At 42.0% G+C, this 16,884-nt stretch overlaps 1 protein-coding gene across 2 annotated transcripts; it reads left to right on the top strand.

Moving 5' to 3' along the window:
* The first annotated feature begins 5,174 nt into the window (after nucleotides 1-5,174).
* On the top strand, nucleotides 5,175-15,231 carry GATAD1 (GATA zinc finger domain containing 1). 2 transcript variants are annotated; one of them, XM_036328210.1, is made up of 5 exons: nucleotides 5,175-5,675; nucleotides 6,237-6,362; nucleotides 7,896-7,955; nucleotides 10,104-10,287; nucleotides 13,707-15,231. In XM_036328210.1, exons 1-5 carry the CDS (start codon nucleotides 5,418-5,420, stop codon nucleotides 13,895-13,897), a joined length of 819 nt encoding a protein of 272 aa, XP_036184103.1. In that variant the 5' UTR covers nucleotides 5,175-5,417; the 3' UTR covers nucleotides 13,898-15,231. The 2 variants fall into 2 exon arrangements, with proteins under 2 accessions (XP_036184103.1, XP_036184102.1); XM_036328209.1 differs by having other exon boundaries at nucleotides 5,176-5,675; nucleotides 6,234-6,362.
* Nucleotides 15,232-16,884: the final 1,653 nt, after the last annotated feature.

Genomic DNA, 16,884 nt, shown 5'->3' with positions numbered 1-16,884 from the left:
ACCACCTCCAGCTAGGAGACAGCTTTGAGGGCCAAAGAGCTGCCTTCATTTCCTTTTCCATTTGATACTTTCTCCTTCCTGCCTCCTCCTGTTTCTCTTCTTTTTCTGCATTCTTCTTGTAATTAAATTTTAAAATGCATGCACGTGTCAAAACATTTTAAACAATACAAAATAGTGCAAAGTGAAAATTGAAAGTCTCCCTTCCTCATCACCTCTGTTGCCATCAATTCTCAGGTTCTTTGTCTAAATGACTAAAAATATGTACTCATCACATACATGGAGCTTTTAAATTTACATAAAATGATCATATTCTATATACTATTCTGTAAATTGCTTTTTTCCCCTTTTAAAAAAGCTATAATAAAGTATAATCTATATATAACATTAATTACTTTCAGGTGTACAACATGATGGTTTGCTACTTGTTGTTTTTTTAATATATATATTTTTCATTTCAGAGAGGAAGGGAGAGGAAGAGAGAGAGAGAAACATCAATGATGAGAGGGAATCATTGATTGGCTGCCTCCTGCACATTGGACCAAGCCCACAACCCAGGCGGAATCGAACCTGGGACCCTTCAGTCCACAGGCCTGACGCTCTATCCACTGAGCCAAACCGGCTAGGGCATGGTTTGCTATTTGTATAGATTGTGAAGTGATCACACATAAGTACCGTTAACATTCATTACCATATATAGTTACAAAATTTTCTTTTCTTGTGATGAGAACTTATAAGATCTACTCTTTTAGCAACTTTTAAATATGCAATACAGTATTGTAACTATAGTCACCATGCCCTTGACATCCCCTTGACTTGTTTATTTTATAACCGTAAGTTTATACCTCTTGACCCCCTTCACCCATTTTGCCCATTCCCCACCTCTGGCAACCATCAGTCTGTTCTCTGTATCTATGAGCTTGGTTATTTGTTTTAGGTTTGTTTGGTTTTTTGTTTTTTGAGATTCCACATATAAGTGAGATTATATGGTATTGTCTTTCTCAGTCTGACTTATTTAACTTAGCATAATGTCCTCAAGATCCATCCATGTTGTCCTAAATGGCAAGATGTCTTTCATTTTTTATGACTGGAGCCTCCATACTGTTTTCCATAGTGTTTGCACTAATTTACATCCCCACCAACAGTGCAAAAGGTTTCCTTTTCTTAACATCCTCACTAACACATATATCTTTTTTTTTTCTTTTTTAATAGCAGCCATCCTAAAAGATATGAGGAGATATCTCATTGCGGTTTTTGATTTGCATTTCCCTGATGATTAGTGATTTAGATCATCTTTCCATGTGCCTGTTGACCAGCTGTATGTCTTCTTTGGGAAGATGTCTATTCAGATCCTATGCTCATTTTTAAAAAATCAGATTTTTTTTTTTTTTTTTTTTTTTTTTGCTATTGAGTTGCATGAATTCTTCATATATTTTGGATATTAACCCCTTACCAAATAAATGATTTGCAAAACATTTTCTCCGGTTTGGTAACCTAACCATCTTGTGGATGGTTTTCTTTGCTGTGCAGAAGTTTTTTATTTACTTTTGCTTTTGGTATCAGTTTTTTAAAAAAAATCATTGCCAAGACTGATGTCAAGGAGCTTACCACATATATTTTCTTCTAGGAGGTTTATGGTTTAGGTCTTACATTCAAATCTTTAGTCCATTTTGAGTTAATTTTTGTTTTTTTTGTAGGAGGTGGTGGTCCAGTTTCATTCTTTTGCATGTGGCTGTCCAGTTTTCCTGACATCATTTATAGAAGAGATTGTCCTTTCTTCATTGTATATTCTTGGTTCCTTTGCCATAAATTAACTGACCATATGTATATACATGGGTTTATTTCTGGGCTATTCTGTTCCATTGATCTATGTGTCTGTTTTTATGCCAGTATCATACTGTTCTGAATACTATGGTTTTGTAATGTAGTTTGAAATCAGGGAGCATGATGCCTCCAGCTTTGTTGTTCTTCTTCAAGATTGCTTTGGCTATTTGGGGTATTTTGTGGTTCCATACATATTTTGGGATTGTTGGTTCTATTTCTCTGAAAAATGCCATTGAAATTTTTATAGGGATTACATTGAATCTATATATTGCTTTTGGTAGAATGGACATTTTAACAATATCAATATTTTCAATCCATGAGCACAGAATAGCTTTCCATTTATCATGTCTTCCTCAATTTCTTTCATTAATGTCTCCTAGTTTTCAATGTAGTTCTCTCACCTCCTTGGTTAAATGTATGGCTATCCCCCCTCTTAATTATCTCTGACATCTTTTCATATCAGCACATGTCAGAGCCTTGAATAGTTTCCTGTATCACTCAGAATAAAATCCCAAATCCTTACATTGGTTGACATAACCTTGATGCCAAAGTCTGACAAAGATATTACAAGAAAAAAAGATTATACACTTATCTCACTCATGGACATGCAAAAATCTTAAAATATTAACCAAATCCAGCAATGTGTGAAAAGAATAGCACATCACAATCATGTTGGATTCATTCCAGGAGTTTCAATGTTAATTTAACATTCAGAAATCTGTATGATCTGTAAGTTGATAAAGAAAAAAAAAGGATTATGCTCATCTCATAGAAAAAACTATTTTATAGGGAGCGGCTAGAGTCAAGCCTTGGGTTGACCTGTGGCCACAAACAAGTCCCAGCCTGGAGGGCAGAGCTCTCCTAGCATAGTTAAGCCTGACCTTGTAGCCCTCTCTAATTCCTTCCTAAGTAGATATTGGACTGTGGGAGGTGCAGCAAGTGTTGCCAAAACAAGAACATTTGTATACATGTTCATCTACCCTTGTTTTAATCAGACTATAAAATAAAGCATCGGCTTGCAGGCTGGGTCTTTTATGTCCTCATCCAGGCACGGGAGATCCACCGAGCCCCAGCTGTATTCTCTTGTCTGTCTTTTCTTCAATCCTTCACCACCCCTCCTCAGGTTCACCCTTGGCTGTGCTGGCACGGCACACGATCTGATAAAATTCTGCATTTGTGACAAAAATAGGAATAGAAGGGAACTTCCTTAACCTGACAAAGGGAATCTACAAAATCTATGGTGTTAGAAGTCATGCTAGTGGACCTTTCTGTGTATCGGGCAAGTGCAAGGGGACTCCTCTTATGGTAGTAATGTTCTATTAATTTGGTTGCTCAAGTGAGGTTACCTTGTGATAAGTTGTGCAGGAACGAGTTGGATACTTTACAGTATGTGTATTATACTTCATTTTAAAAGGTTGTAAAAATTTTTTACAAGGAAAAAAATGGAGTTCTTCAGAGGGTAGAGGGTGTGACCAGGGAGCTGTCAAGAACAGAAGATGGTGATCAGTGGAATGAGGGGAAATGGAGAGAAGGGGATGCTGTGTGGTCATGCAGGCGGCTATTTACCCCACCCAGGATAGCATCCTTTGGTGGAGAGGAAGTTGATGAACCAGGGGCCTCACCAGGAAAAGGAATCTCTCCTCAGCTTCACTTGGTAAAGCTGTGGTTGCATACCTGTGTCCATGGTCCTGGGGTTTGGGGACTTGATGTTTTTGGAGAGGAGATCAGATGCAGAGGGGGAAACATTACCAGGAGAAAGAAATTAGGGAGCATGAAAGTGCATATCTAGATGCCCCTCACAGAGTGTATCGTTCTAAAATAAGGGAACAGCATTCTTTACCTATTCTCCTCAACCACTTTTACAGTTGATCTTAATCCCCGTAACAGCCCTGGAGAATAGTTAATATTCTGTTTTACTGTTGGGAAAACCTTGACTCAGAGAGAGGATGACCGAGCCACAGCCCGACCCCAGGGCTGCTCTAAAGGCCTGTCCAGGTATGACACCAAGAGCAGCCACCGTTTTGGCAGCCAGTCCACATCATGGCTCCTCTGTTGATCAGCTAACAGTAGAACAGGAACATTAATATCTTGTTCTACGGGGGTCATAAGCACTGAGATTTCATGACGTCATAGGCATTCAACCCATTGGCCTTTCCCCTCTCCCAATCAGCCCACACCACCAACACATTCATCAAGACCTTGCCAAATACATCAAGTCCCCAAACCCCAGGACCATGGACACAGGTATGCAACCACAGCTTTACTAAGTGAAGCTGAGGAGAGATTCCTTTTCCTGGTGGGGGGCTGGCTTTTCATCATGGGTTGGTCCTAAGCCACCTGTTCTAGATTGTGGTCCAGGGAAGTCCAAGACCCTTGCAGGGAGTCCTTGGGGTCAAAACAGGTTCCCAACAGTGCCAAGCCACTTACTTGCCTTTCCACTCTCATTGCACTGGCATACTGTTCAGAGGGCTACAGGCCATATGATGACATCACCCAAGTATGATGACATCACTCAATGGTTAATAAACGTGTGCTTTGCCCTGGCTGGTTTGGCTCAGTGGATAGAGTGTCAGCCTGCGGACTGAAGGGTCCCAGGTTCGATTCTGGTTGGGGGCACATGCCTGGGTTGCAGGCTCGATTCCCAGTCGGGGGCGTGCAGGAGGTAGCTGATTAATGATTCTCTCATTATTGATGTTTCTATCTCTCTCTCCCTCTCCCTTTCTCTCTGAAATCAATAAAAATATATTTTAAAAAAAATAAATGTGTGCTTGGCATCTTAGGCTGAAATGTCTATTTCAACTCCTAACACATAAATGTCCATGGATATATAATCCATATAAACAAAAATACTTGGGGGTCTAAATTATAATTACAAAGTTACTATTACAAAAGTCCCCATTTCCCCCGCCTTTACGCACCTCCACCCAGCCCCCCCTGGAAATATATATATTCCCTGGATAATCCCTTCACCTTCTTTCATCCAGTTCCCCCTCTCCCCTCCCCTCGGAGAGCCGTCAGTCTGCTCCATGTATCCGTGCCTCTGGTGCTATCTGTTAAGCGCGCAAAGGGGTCCTGAGCAGGAGAGCCAGATTTAGCAAATGAAAATACGGGACGCCCAGTTAAGGCAGAATTTCAGATAAATTCGAACATTGCATGGGATATATATATTTTTAAAAAAATATTCTTTGCTCATCTGAAATTCAAATTTAATTGCACAGTCTGTATTTTACCCGCCAATCCTAGGCCTAAAACCAAAACCTCTCAAACAGCAAACTGAAAGGCCGCGCACGCCCCTACCCGGGCGCACTTCCGGTCAGCGGGGCGCGGGTCCCGCCCACCGCCGGAAGCTGCCTCAGGACCGCTGCTCCGCCTCCGGCGCCGCGGGCACCCGGGTGGTGCTGGGCTGGGCGCGGGGGGGACTCGCTTCCGGCCTCCGGGGACAGCGGCCGCGGCCCGGTCCCGGCGTGGACAGGGGAGCGCCCGCGCCCAGTCGCTCTCCCTGTCGCTGGACGTGGCGGGCCGGCCATCGGGCGGCCGGGCCGGCGGTCGCCATTCCCGTGTCGCTGCGCCCGCGCGGGCCGCCCGAGCCGGCCACCATGCCTCTGGGCCTGAAGCCCACCTGCAGCGTCTGCAAGACCACGTCGTCCTCCATGTGGAAGAAGAGCCCGCAGGGGGACATCCTCTGCCTCCACTGCTCTGGCCGCGGCGGCGCGGGCGGCGGGGGCGCGGGCTCGGGGGCCGCCGGCGGGACCGGGGGCGGCGGCGGCGGCGGCGGCGGGGGCCTCGGGGCGGCCACCTTCGCCAGCACCTCGGCCGCCCCTTCGCAGAGCAACGGGGGCGGGGGCGGCAAGCAGGTGAGCCCCTCCTCCCCCCCCGCGGGCCGCCCCCACCCCGATGAGATCTTAACCGGCTCGGCCCATTCTAAGCACCTTTTCTTACGAGAAATTGATAGTCTAAAGAAGCAAGAAAATTAAAAACCCCTGGGAATCCCTCCATTGTGGTGATATTTTGGGTAGCAACCAGCCATCCCGTTAGCCACACGCATGCGCAGGGGGTACCGAGGGTCCTGCTGCAGGGCTTGCCCCGTGTGAGGGGCGTCTCGTCGTTCCGTCCCGTTCGCGCCCTTTTAGTGGCGGCACCAGCTCCCCGCGGAGGGCGGCGGAGGCCGCGCTGCCGGGTGTTTCTCTGCTGTCGGTGCCCGTGAACAGACGTCCGCTTTTCGGAGGCTCCGGCGCTGCTCGCCGAGGCCCCGCCCTGCTTCCCGGAGCCCAGATAACGGGGTCGCCCAGCGGGAGGAGGAAGGGCCGGGATGAGGGGCGCGCTCCGCTCCGGGACCCCGTGGGGTGGCTGCGTCGGGACAGCATCCTTCCCGCGCTGTGGGTTCATTCCTCTCTGTTTTGTTCTCGATGTAGCAGAGTAAGCAGGAAATTCACAGGAGGTCCGCTCGGCTCCGCAACACCAAGTACAAGTCCGCTCCGGCTGCTGAGAAGAAGGTTTCCACTAAAGGAAAAGGGAGAAGACACATTTTTAAATTAAAAAACGTAAGGCGGTTGTGTTTTTGTTTTTCCACTGGCATGGCGTTGTGTGCAGTGTGTCCTGCCACAGCCTTCATCCCACCGCGACCTTCCTCCTTCCCCCGGAGCGCCTGGGTGGCGACCGGGGAGTGGCCCGCACTTCCCCTCTTTCCGGGAAGCGGGGTTTGCCTTTCTCCTTTTCCTCTGGGAGGTACACAGTCGGCGTCTAGAGGAAGAGGAAACGTGCGCCTGGGATGCGTCTTATTGGCTTCTTTATGCAAAGGCCTATGGTATGGCCAAGGACACCAGGAAACCTTTTTTCCTTCTTTAAAGATCTGAGTAAATAATAATACTGGAACTTGTTTATGTATTTGTTATTTTAGCCCCAGAAAAAAATGCATTTTACCGACTTAGGATCAGTTTGATGAATACGCATTAAAATTTTGCTAAACCTTTCCCTGTTCCACTGTAAGAAAACAGATTGTTGAAAGACTGGTGGTGGGGGTGGTTGCAAGCACATTTTCCGTGCAGTAAGTTCCCATTATCTTTGTAAGCACAAGGGGACATGGTCAGACACAATGGGCAGTTTGTTGTAGGCGGCTCTTTAAATCCTCAGTGTAACATTTCCTCTTCAGAACAGGAAGGACGGGCTGACCAGTAAAGGCATATTCATTCATAAAACACAGAGGGGCCTCCAGTATATTGTACAGATGGTGGATTCTTTCCTTACTAAGAGTAGTTGCCTCTAATTCATTTAAGATTTTAATAATTTAATTTTCTAAAAATGAGGCATTTGTTGGCTAGACAAAACATGTTAAGTAAATATTCATTTGATTATTTATAGTTGTATCACTTAAACATGTTTTATTCTTACGTATGATAGACTATATTCTCTGCAGTTATTTCAGTATCAATTTTTCTAGCGAACTCTTCAAGGATGATACCAAGACATATTTTGGGAGGCCTGCTTTCTCTGTTGTGGCATAAAAGAGTATATTTCAGCTTAAGAACAGATTTCAGTGGTGGGTGGATGGTGGCAGATTAATAAGAACTCCCAAGAAAATTTCTTTTAGCCTTAGTTCAGGCTTGCTAGAAAGTGGGTTCTGATAATATCTCAAGTGTCATAGCTGGTTCCATAGTCAGGTTGAGATGGAAAATGTCATCAAGGAAGCACTTTTTCACTTAGTGCTCACCCATTTTTTACTTCATTTCTGTCATGCTCAGGGCATTAGAGGCAATATATTTTTACACCTAAAATGTTAAAATGTAATAAAGCTTTGGAAAGGGCTTGTGTTAGCTCTCAGCAGCATAATCAGAAGCTTGTCCTCTAGTTCCCAGCCATTTTTAAGCGAATGATAGCAGAAATAGCAGTGGAAATATTCATACTGCACTTGGCGACAACATTCAGAAAATCATTTGTCTTTTTGCAGTTTTTGTCACCAAACAACAAATTTAGTATTTCTCAAATTACAGAACTCTCATATATGGTTGGAAAAAAATGCCTATATACACACATACACAGTATGAATGTGCTAATAATTTTACCTTTTTTTTTCACAGCCCATCAAAGCGCCTGAGTCAGTTTCCACCATAATCACTGCAGAATCAATCTTCTACAAGGTAAACACCTGTAGAGGTACTGGGGACGATTTGGGCCTACTGTATAATGTGCTACTAAAACGTTGGGTGGGTCTGAAGGTCTGTGTGATGGTGTTTTTTATTCTTCTCTAAGCTGTTTCTCCCAGGGGTAGCTGTTATAAAACATCTCACTCAGAGCTGATATGGGAGGGGAAGTTGCCTATTGAAATATGATTAGGATCTTGAGAGTTTCTTAACATAGATCATGAGAATCATTTTTAAAATATCAATGTATGGTGTGGAGCTATGAGAGTGAGCCATCCTAGACAATGTGATGGCACTGAAGGGTGAGAAGGACAGAGGCAGGATTTAGACGCGTAGAGGATGTCTAATGGGTAGTCAGCACTGGGATTCTAAAATGCCTTTAAGCAGAAGTGGGAGGATAAGGGCAGTGGGGAGTAGCACCTACTGGAAGTCCATGGTGAGACAGAGGGAGTCCAAGAATCCTTACCTGAGGAGATATATATACACACATATATATATATACATATATATATATAATTTTTTTAGTGAGAGTAGAACGGGGTCGGGGGGAAGAGAGAAACATCTATGTGAGAAAGATATCAATTGGTTGCCTCCCGCACATGTCCCGACCAAGACGGGAATTGAAACTGTAACCCAGGTATGTGCCCTTGACTGGGAATCAAACCCATGACCCTTCGGTGCAAGGGCCGAAACTCCAACCACTGAGCACCACTGGCCAGGGCTCTCTGATGTTTCTTCATCTATATTATATAGATTCTATAAAATAGGGATTGTAAATAGAAACTACTCATTTGGTCAAGTGAGATCATGTATATTTAAGCACCTAACTCTCAGTGAATAGGAACAATTATCACATTTTTAAATGTGTGCGTTATTTTCACAGCTAAACACAGAGTTTACAGATTAAGTCCAGGAGCAACTGACTAAGCTAAGAACTTCATGTACTAATGATTTTTAAGGCATATGTCGATGGAAAGCACGAGACCTGTTATTGCAAGTATCAGTAATTTATTACTGTGTGCCATGTGTTAGTAACCAGCAGGTAGGGGAATGTGGCCCACATTGACTCTACCCGTCCATAATGATCCAGATGCAACAGTCACCCTCGGACATATGGATAAAGCGTCCAGGAGAAACTCCTGGTCTCCAAGGTGCTCATGTCACAACTAAGTTACTGGAAATATTTTCTCAGAATCATTTTTGTGGTTTAGGTGCACACCCCAGCAGCTTTATCTGCTGCCAAGGCCCTATTTTGAGGGAAGCAGCAATGAATCACTCTTGCAGGCGGGTTCCTGCACCCACCTAAGGAAGTGCTGAGTGTCATAAATATTTGGATCAGCTATTATGGATGTTCAAATGAGAGATTATTTCTAGTTCAAGACCCAGGGAAGAGGACATAGGGTAGAAGGCAGAGGCAGAGTTATAAGGGTTCTAAACACAAAATATGCACAGGTTAGTTAGTTGGGTATGAAGTAGAGTATGGATACGACATGAAGCCTTGAATGCCAGAAATACCAGTAACTGTCTTGTGGGAGAATATCACAGAGAATAGGAAGGGAGGAGACAGCTGCCAGTGAGACTGGGGAAAGGTATGGTAAGTTGAGGGTAAAAACCTACGCTGAAGACCTATTACAATCAGAAGAGCTTCTATCATTTCTTTGGCTTTAGTTTGTAGTATCTCTTTTCCCTAATTGATGGTTGAGGAGGAAGGGATATAGGGCATATTTTCACCAGATAAGCACTGATTTTCAAGCCAGTATAGAAACAGACCGCTGAGCTAGTGTAGGAACCTCAGCTGCAGCTCTGCCTTTGGAGGCTTTCAGCAAGGCACTTAGCAGCACTTCACAGCTCAATTTTTCTATCCAAAAAAGTAGGGACAGTATTGTTGTGATAGAAAATCAAAGTATTTTTATAAGCACATTTTTTCCAGATGCAAGTTGTGTGTGTGTAAAATTTTTTTCATTCAAAAGTGAAACAATTTTAGAATTGGCATCAACCATATACACATAAGTTTATCAGTCCCTCTCAGAGCCCTTTTACTGACCACTTTGAAAACTCTTGCTTTTACATTAAGGAAGTTTCCATTCATAGCTCTGGTGCTGTTCTATTTATTTTAAATGTGAGATTATCTTCTATTTCCACCAGGGGGTATATTACCAAATTGGAGATGTTGTTTCTGTGATTGATGAGCAAGATGGAAAATCCTACTATGCTCAGATCCGGGGTTTTATCCAGGACCAGTACTGTGAGAAGAGCGCAGCACTGACGTGGCTCATCCCCACTCTTTCTAGCCCCACGGACCGATTCGATCCTGCATCCTACATCATAGGTGAGTTTGTCAGATGGTACAGGTCCTTGGACCCAGGTAAGTCTCTGTTATTAGGTATAAGAGTGCATTAGTCTGCTCAGGCTACCATAACAAAATACCACAGACTGAATGGCTTAAACAACAGAAATTTATTTTCTCATTGTTCTGGAAGCTGGAAGTCCAAGATGAAGGTGCTGTCAGCGTTAGTTGCTGGTGGAGCTCTCTTCCTGGCTTGTGGACTGTCACCTTCTTGTTGTACACAGTCCTTCTTCAGTCTCTTCATATAAGAACATCGATCCTGGCGGGTTAGGGTTCCACCCTTATGACCTCATTTAACCTTATTAACCTCCCTAATCCCTGTCTCCAAATGCCATCATTTGAGGGTTAGGGCTTCAACATATGAATTAGGGAGGGTGCAATTCAGTCCATAACAAAGAAGCATAAGTACCATTAAGTACACATAGAGAGCTTTATAGAAAACAGAAACATTTTATACAGCTGGGCTTTGAGTGCTGCCAGTTGTTTAGAGTTAGGCCTGTATGCACCTACTAAAAAGTAATGTGGATAAAATTTTTTTAAGTGACCCAAGATTAAACTATTAAAAGAATTTATTGCTCAGGAACTAGCAATAAATTATTTAGGTTACTTATAAAAATCTAAAAATAATTTCTTAAGGAACTATCACAGTTATTTCTAGAATCTTACATATTCTCAATATGCATCCTTCTTCATGTCACACATAATCATTCTAGACCAAGCATGTCAAACTCAAAGGCTAACAGGGTTCAAATAAACAAGGTTTAAGTGTATGTGGGCCACAAAAAAACAAAAGCTTCAATTTTCATAGAAACGTAAGTTTATTTCGATAGAGACATGCTGAATACAAAAGGCTGAAATAAATGAGTAATCGTTAACAGAAAATAATAGAACATTTTAATAAAAATTAATATTTTTTCTTGAACATTAACTTACCAGACACTGAATAACTGCACAAATTAATAAGTGTAACGCAAATAAACCTATTTTTCTTACTCTCCAAAAGCAAAATATTTCCTGTTGCGCACACCAAACAAGTCAGTACAAGACTAATGACGTGTCAGTCAGCTGCTAAAATATTTGCTGCTAGTATTGGTGGAGAGAAATGGTGCATCTGCATGTAAGGGAAATGAATGCAACACGATTATAGTAATCAGTCATTAGCAAACGTTGTAGTTCTTTATTAATAATTATGTATAACGATACTGTAAAAATTAAGTTATAAAATTTTTATTAAAACGTTTCTTACATCCCATTATATTGTCTGGGCTGCAAGTTTGACATGCTTGTTCTAGACCTTTTATAACATCATTGTCGATCTTTGAAATGGCAGCCACTGTACTAATTTCAGTGCTGCCAAAAGAAATGGTACATTTGTAATACTCTTTGTAATACTTTAAGCAATAAATAATTTTAAAAAAATTTAAAAAATAATAAAAAAAAGAAATGGTACAAATAATTCTTTATGTAGACTCACAAGAAGTTACTGAGTAATTCAATTTTGAAAGTATTCAGAGTTCTGTAACTGAACTTTGTAACCTTTCTGCAGTGGGCATGGGTTACTTTTGCACTGAGGAGAAAACACAACATTTTTTAGGGAGAACTCAGGGACAAATAACATTTCATTGTTATTGTCTCCTGCATGTCAAGTTTGATACATGACCAGTTTTCTGCTTATCTTATATAATAAAAGCCTACTATGCTAAGTGTCCAGTCAGCCGGTCAGCCATTCAACCAATCAAAGCATAATCTATAATGATATAAGCGTAATATGCTAATTAGACTGGACGTCCTCCCAAAGGACCTTCCGGACAAAGCTGGTGCTGCGAGAGAAGCCCGGGTCCTGGGTGCCTGCTGGCGGCCAGAGGGAAGCTCAGGTCCTGGGTGCCAGAGGGATAGCAAGTGCCAGCAGCCTGGGGAAAGAAGGACTATTCTTGCACAAATTTCGTGCATCAGGCCTCTAGTATGCTAATAATATGCTGAGGCTGCTCAACCACTTGCTATGATGGGCACTGACCACCAGGGGGCAGACAGTTGACCAGTTGCTATGACATGTACTGACTACCAGTGGGCAGATGCTCTGACTGGTAGGTTAGCTTGCTGCTGGTGTCCGGCTGATCGGGACTGAGCGAGCCGGGCTGGACACACCCTGGAGCCCTCCTGCAGTCCCTCTTCAGCTGGCCAACCTCCAGTGTTCCTCCTCAGCCCCGATAATGCACCCGTTGTGTCCCTCACCCTGGCCTGCGCCCTCTCGCAATCCAGGATCCCTCGGGGGATGTCAGAGAGCCGGTTTTGGCAGGATGACCAGTTGCTATGACACCCACACCACCAGGGGGCAAATGCTCAACGCAGGAGCTGCCCCCTGGTGGTCAGTGCACTCCCACAGGGGAGCACCGCTCAGCCAGAAGCTGGGCTCACAGCTGGCGAGCACAGTGGTGGTGGAGCACAGTGGTGGTGGCGGGAGCCTCTCCTGTCTCCATGGCAGCGCTAAGGATGCCCCACTAATGAACATCCCCATGGGGAGCTAGCCTAAGCCATCAGTCAGACATTCCCCGAGGCTGGGCTGAGGGACCTCCTTCCCCTCTGCCCTCCCCCCACCACGAGTGCACGAATTTCAGGCCTCTACCTGATTGATTGGATAGGATTGTCAGCAGAGGCAGTGATATGACAGAATTTCCTCCAGCTCCCCTCCCACCTCCTCTTCCTCAGATGCCAGAGCACAACCTCGGGGGCCAGACTGTCTGGGTTCGTAGCCTATACACTTACTAGCTGTGTGATGTTGGGCAAGTTCCTTAATCCTTGTCTCATTTTCCTCATGTAAAATGGAAATAATAATAGTGCCTACCACAGAGGGCTTTGCGAGGATTCAATGTATTGATATGTGTCAGTACTAAGAACAGTGCGGGCATATATAATAAACACTGTATAGGCTAAATATTATTTTTTTTAACACATTGTTTGCGGGTAGTTTTTATCACGCGCTAACAGGTGTCGCGGGCCATTTTTGCTAATTTTTTGCGCAAATGGCAACGTTCAGTAAAATTACGATAACTTTAGTTTACGTATTTATACGTTACCCGCATTCTACCGCTAGTCTATAAAAAACATATTAATACGTGTCCCGCGCTCTACTACACTAGACCTAGTAGAACGTATAAATAAGTTTCCCGCATACAATGTGTTAAGATTCCTTTCTATATTGAGTCACTGTTTTGGGGAGAATGCTGTATTCCTTAAGCAGTTAAAATAGAAAAAATGATGAGTAACTTCATAGTAATATATGTTCCAAGGGCTAACGTCAGGTACGACCAGACTGGTTTCTCCTAGTGTCTAGGAATTTTAACATTTTATGATAATGATATCCATGTTCAAAATGTGTTTAACCTTTCCATTGACGCCTTTAGGACCAGAGGAGGATCTTCCCAGGAAGATGGAATACTTGGAGTTTGTTTGTCATGCACCCTCTGAATATTTCAAGTCACTTTCATCACCATTTCCCACAATTCCCACCAGACCAGAAAAGGGCTATATATGGACTCATGTTGGACCTACTCCTGCAATAACTATTAAGGAAACAGTTGCCAACCATTTGTAGTTTAAAAAGTAAAACTGGATTTCCAGTTATTGTCTATTCATATTACTGCAAGATATGCCACATGTTCATTTAATGAAATTCTTAGATGGAAAAATGACTAAAAAGTTTTTCCCTACCACACAGTAATCATTAGTTTATTTATTACTAGTCACTTGGAAAACAAAAAAGGATAGAAAAGAAATATATTTTGAAGTTAAATGTTACAGTCTGCATGGGTATCTTCCCAAGGAGACCATTAAAAACATTGTCTATTTTTTATCCATAATTTATTTATAGAAACTCATAAAATGGATTGTATTTTTCTATAAGGACAAAATATGAATTAAGGTTTGGATTTCTGATGGACTTAATAAAATGTAGCTATGACCAGTTTATCTGTCACAAAGTTACACAAACTTCTATATAGGAAATGCCATGGCTGACTGCTGGCTGCTTTAACCTGAAGGAAAGTGATCGGTGGATAATTTTATTAGCTCAGGCCGTTCAAATTTGCATCTAATTCTTCTGTAGCAAAGAGGGATTCAGAATCATTTTGTTGATCTTAATATCAGTTATCAGTCAAAACAAGCCTTTCAATCAAACCGTAAGATTTTATAGTGCAGACAGTTAACTTCACTAAAAGCACACAGGAAACATTGTCAGTTGAGGTACCCCACTTGGTCATTTCTTGACCATTAGAACAGTCATTAGTCATAAAAATGATTAATAGGTCAACTATAATTGAAAAATTTTAAATTTTTTGTAATTAAAAATAAAGGTTTAATAGATCGTTAGCATTGATATCTAAAGAAGTCTATTCCAAAGTTAAACCACCTGCTATAAACTCATAATAATGGGCTTAAAGCAATACATTGGATTTAGAAGGCCTGTTGTTTGTGACGTTTCCCAGAATTCAGGTACAGGTTTACTTCAAGTGCAAGTCAGTGGAGTCAGGATGCCACAGTAAAAATGGGGGGAAGTGGAGATTGTGCACACTTGCCTCCTCTTCTGACTTAGCATTTTTTAACCCAGAAGAATTTGCCAGGACCTAATTTAATCAGAATGATTTTGAACTGTAGCACTTTTAACTGTTACCCCTTTCTACCCAGGTTTGTGTGTTAGAAGGAAGCAGCTGGAGATAGTTTTAGGTCCATAGTTAGCTCTCTGTAGTTATCTTTCTGTTCACAAAAATTATAGTAAAATTGATTGTAAATACCATTGTAAATAACTATCTAAATGCTAATGTTCAATGTACTTTAAATGTATTAAAATGTATTTTAAAAAACACATTTTAATACAATGTATTTTTCACTATGTATTTTCCACAATGTATTAAAATGTATTTTTGCAATGTATTTACTTTTGGTTTATTTCATTTAAACAATTAAATAGGGTTTTCTATCAAAAATGGTATACACAGAAAACAGCAGTGTTGTAGTATTCATAAGTTGGAGGGACAGCTTCCTCATCAATATATAATAGATTTTAAGACAATCAAAGTGGCTGACTGATAAAATGAACACTTAATGCAAGATATTTATTAAAATCAGGAAATATTTTAAAACCAGAGTATACACTGACTTTATAAATATATAAATACTTGTAGTATTTATTTTATTTTTTTGTTGCAGCATCTTTTAAAATAGGTTGAATTTTTACTTTCTTCCTCAACGAACACCGATGGCTCCCATTGCTTACAGGGTAGATTCATACCTATTTTCCTGTTGTCAGAGGCCTGCCCCAGTCTAGTCCCAACCTGGTCTCCCCCTTCTGTCCACCACTGAAATGTTCCCTGGACACTCTCCTCATTCTCCTGACTCTGAGTTCTTGTTCATACTGTTTTCTCCAACTCCACCACACAACAAGGGCTTTTCTTCTTTTCTCCCCCATATCCCAAATCAATTCATGGTTTTTACTGCATCTATAAAGTAGCACAAACAAGTCCGAAGAACCATGCAGCATCTTGAAGCTTAGATTCTATCCAGCCTGCTGAACTGTTCCTTTTTCAGGAACACGGATACCATGCAAAATTCTGATAACCTTGTTACCACCTATTGTGGCTCACTTAGGGCCCTCAACTCTGTCTCTCCATGGGACCTTCCAGATTCCCATGGCTCCTTTAAATCAATTTGTTTTATTCTGTTATATTGCATTTAAATTTCTACTTCTGTTGGCCCCACCCCTACCCCGTGTTTCCTGGGGGCAGAGATGGTGTGTTTTATTTACTCAGCTCTGCAACTCCCCCAGCACCTAATCCAGTTCCTGGCTTATGGGAGGAGCTGAGTGTCGAGTTCACATTTGATGTTCGTAAGATGGCTATTGATACTTTACTTAATACTAGTTCATCGTAACTTTGGCTTAAACTTCAAATTCTCTTGTGAACAGCCACCTCAAGTGGAATTTCAAATTGTTATATTCTACATTAGTATTAGATTGTTTTAATATTGTTTTAACAGGAGGTTCTTAAGATGACCTTTAATGCTCTTACACAAATAAATCTTAACGTGAGTAGCTGAAAAGATTATCCCAAACCATTCAGGTTCTTGGCTTTGAAAGGCTTTCCAGGACTTTTCCGTAGAGAAGTCTGAAACACAGTTGCATCTCAGCCATAAGAAAGTGGAAGCATAAGGGCACTGGGATAAAAATACATATAGTAGTTTTACATGTGTGTGTACATAGATACATAGACATGTTGCACATACTCAGAATGATGTTCTGTCATGGGCCAGAAAAGGGAGGGGCATTTTGTGGATTTTGTTTTGCCACCCTGGGCATATTTTAGGAACTGTTTTTACTACATACCAAATGTGTGAACCATACCTTTTGTAGGAAGGTGTATCTCCTACACCCCAAAAATATAAACCAAGAGGTCAGATCCAGGGAGAAATAAGGAATGCCTAAGCTACTGTGCCTTTGTGTGTGTTTTCTCTCTACTTTTCAGTATTTTCCAACTCTCCTGCAATGAGCATATATACACAGACACATTCGTTCGCAGGCTGCCCAACTGG

Source organism: Myotis myotis, unplaced genomic scaffold, assembly GCF_014108235.1.
Source record: "Myotis myotis isolate mMyoMyo1 unplaced genomic scaffold, mMyoMyo1.p scaffold_m19_p_11, whole genome shotgun sequence".
In the NCBI taxonomy this organism is placed as follows: Eukaryota; Metazoa; Chordata; class Mammalia; order Chiroptera; family Vespertilionidae; genus Myotis; species Myotis myotis.
Note: the sequence above shows the minus strand (reverse complement) of the source record. Positions and strands in the feature narration are given on the sequence as shown.

What these genes read in the sequence shown, in the direction of transcription:
- GATAD1 (XM_036328209.1), top strand. Translation starts at nt 5,418, where the DNA reads ATGCCTCTGGGCCTGAAGCCCACCTGCAGCGTCTGCAAGACCACGTCG. An exon ending in GGGGCGGGGGCGGCAAGCAG is followed by an intron (nt 5,676 to 6,233) that starts GTGAGCCCCTCC and finishes TTCTCGATGTAG; the next exon opens with CAGAGTAAGCAGGAAATTCA. An exon ending in CAGAATCAATCTTCTACAAG is followed by an intron (nt 7,956 to 10,103) that starts GTAAACACCTGT and finishes TATTTCCACCAG; the next exon opens with GGGGTATATTACCAAATTGG.